Source organism: Myotis lucifugus, unplaced genomic scaffold, assembly GCF_000147115.1.
Source record: "Myotis lucifugus unplaced genomic scaffold, Myoluc2.0 scaffold_44, whole genome shotgun sequence".
In the NCBI taxonomy this organism is placed as follows: domain Eukaryota; kingdom Metazoa; phylum Chordata; class Mammalia; order Chiroptera; family Vespertilionidae; genus Myotis; species Myotis lucifugus.
This window is the reverse complement of record NW_005871092.1, coordinates 7,410,346-7,411,711: the sequence shown is the minus strand read 5'-3', so window position 1 is coordinate 7,411,711 and position 1,366 is coordinate 7,410,346. Positions and strand designations below refer to the sequence as shown.

The 1,366-nt window shown below is 46.9% G+C and overlaps 1 protein-coding gene across 1 annotated transcript in view; it reads right to left on the bottom strand.

The window, feature by feature from the left end:
- Positions 1–1,366, bottom strand: part of ENO4 (enolase family member 4) — a 19,143-nt gene that overhangs the window by 149 nt on the left and 17,628 nt on the right. Inside the window, exon 12 of the mRNA XM_023753346.1 lies at positions 5–54. Within this exon, the coding sequence (XP_023609114.1) occupies positions 5–54 (50 nt within the window). The remainder of the gene's footprint in view (positions 1–4; positions 55–1,366) is intronic.

The window sequence follows — 1,366 nt, the reverse complement described above, 5'->3', positions numbered from 1 at the left end:
CAGCCTTGTCGTCTCCCTCGTTCAGCTGGACAAAGGTGAGTTCTCCTTTGAAACCTATTAGAAAGCAACGACAACAGTGTTTACTGTCCGATCCAGCGGTGCCGATGCTGCTGCTGTTTGATTTAAAGATCATCCTCTGAAGTGCCCGGAGGTGTCCCACCGCCATCAGAGAGGGTTCCAGAACCGTTCCAATCGGCCTGTTCTGGTTACACATTAACTGCAGGACACTAGTTCTTCTCAGTGTGCACTGCACCCTTACACAGCCTTCTGGGACATTCCACATGCAGCGGACTTGGGCAGTGGCTTCGCAGGAAAGGCTCCGAGGAAGAAGGTAAATTAGAGGGAAGGCCCGTCCTGTACATGAGCACAAACCATTGCTACCGACTACCCCGCGGTAAACGAGTGCAGACTGAGACTGTTCCGGTCTGGTCCCCGCGGGCAGGGACAGTGTCTCCTTAGCTGTTTTCCCGGTGCTCGGTTTGCTAATGTTTATGGAGCGCCACCAGTGTCCGAGCATTCTCCTTCGTCTGTGCATCCAGGGGCCTGCGCTGCCACCAGGGAGGGCTGGTCCCCGGTCACTAGGGTCCTTTTGGATGCCCTGAAGCGGCTGTTGCCCTCGTGGTAGGAGGTCTGGCTGGAGATGTGATAAGTCGTGTAAGAACCTAAGGCTTCCATGAGTCAGTATGACATAAAAAGTAATCAGGCGTGTGTAGGAAGACTATACTGTTACCTGTTTGAAACAACAAGCCCGTGTCACACACCAAACACCACCAAGTCATTTTTGACTGCCTTTACGTGACTCAGGAATGGCCTCCCGATTATATCTTCCTTTTCTGTGAATCTTAGGGTGTGTTTCAGGATCGGGACACATGGTAAACATGACAAATGTATAATCACAAGTTCTGTTGGTTTCTCTATTTTTTCCTCTTTGATGTATGTATTGAGTCATAAAATAGGGCTGCTTCCTTACTTCCATGGGTGTGCGCCCAAATATATTCTACATTTGCGCCTAGCTTCTTAATAAACTTCATTTACAGCATCCAAGAAGGGTCGTGTTTTAATTGTCAGCACTATGTAAATAACATATACTGTTTTCAGTATACCACTTCATTTATTCTATCTTAAAATAGAGTAGCTTTAGAATTCCACAATAATTATTGGTTTCTTTTAATGCAGTGGTTCTCAACCTTCTGGCGCTTTAAATACAGTTCCTCATGTTGTGACCCCAACCATAAATTATTTCCGTTGCTACTTCATAACTGTAATGTTTCTACTGTTATGAATCGTAATGTAAATATCTGATATGCAGGATGGTCTTAGGCGACCCCTGTGAAAGGGTCGCTCGACCGCCAAAGGGGTCACGACC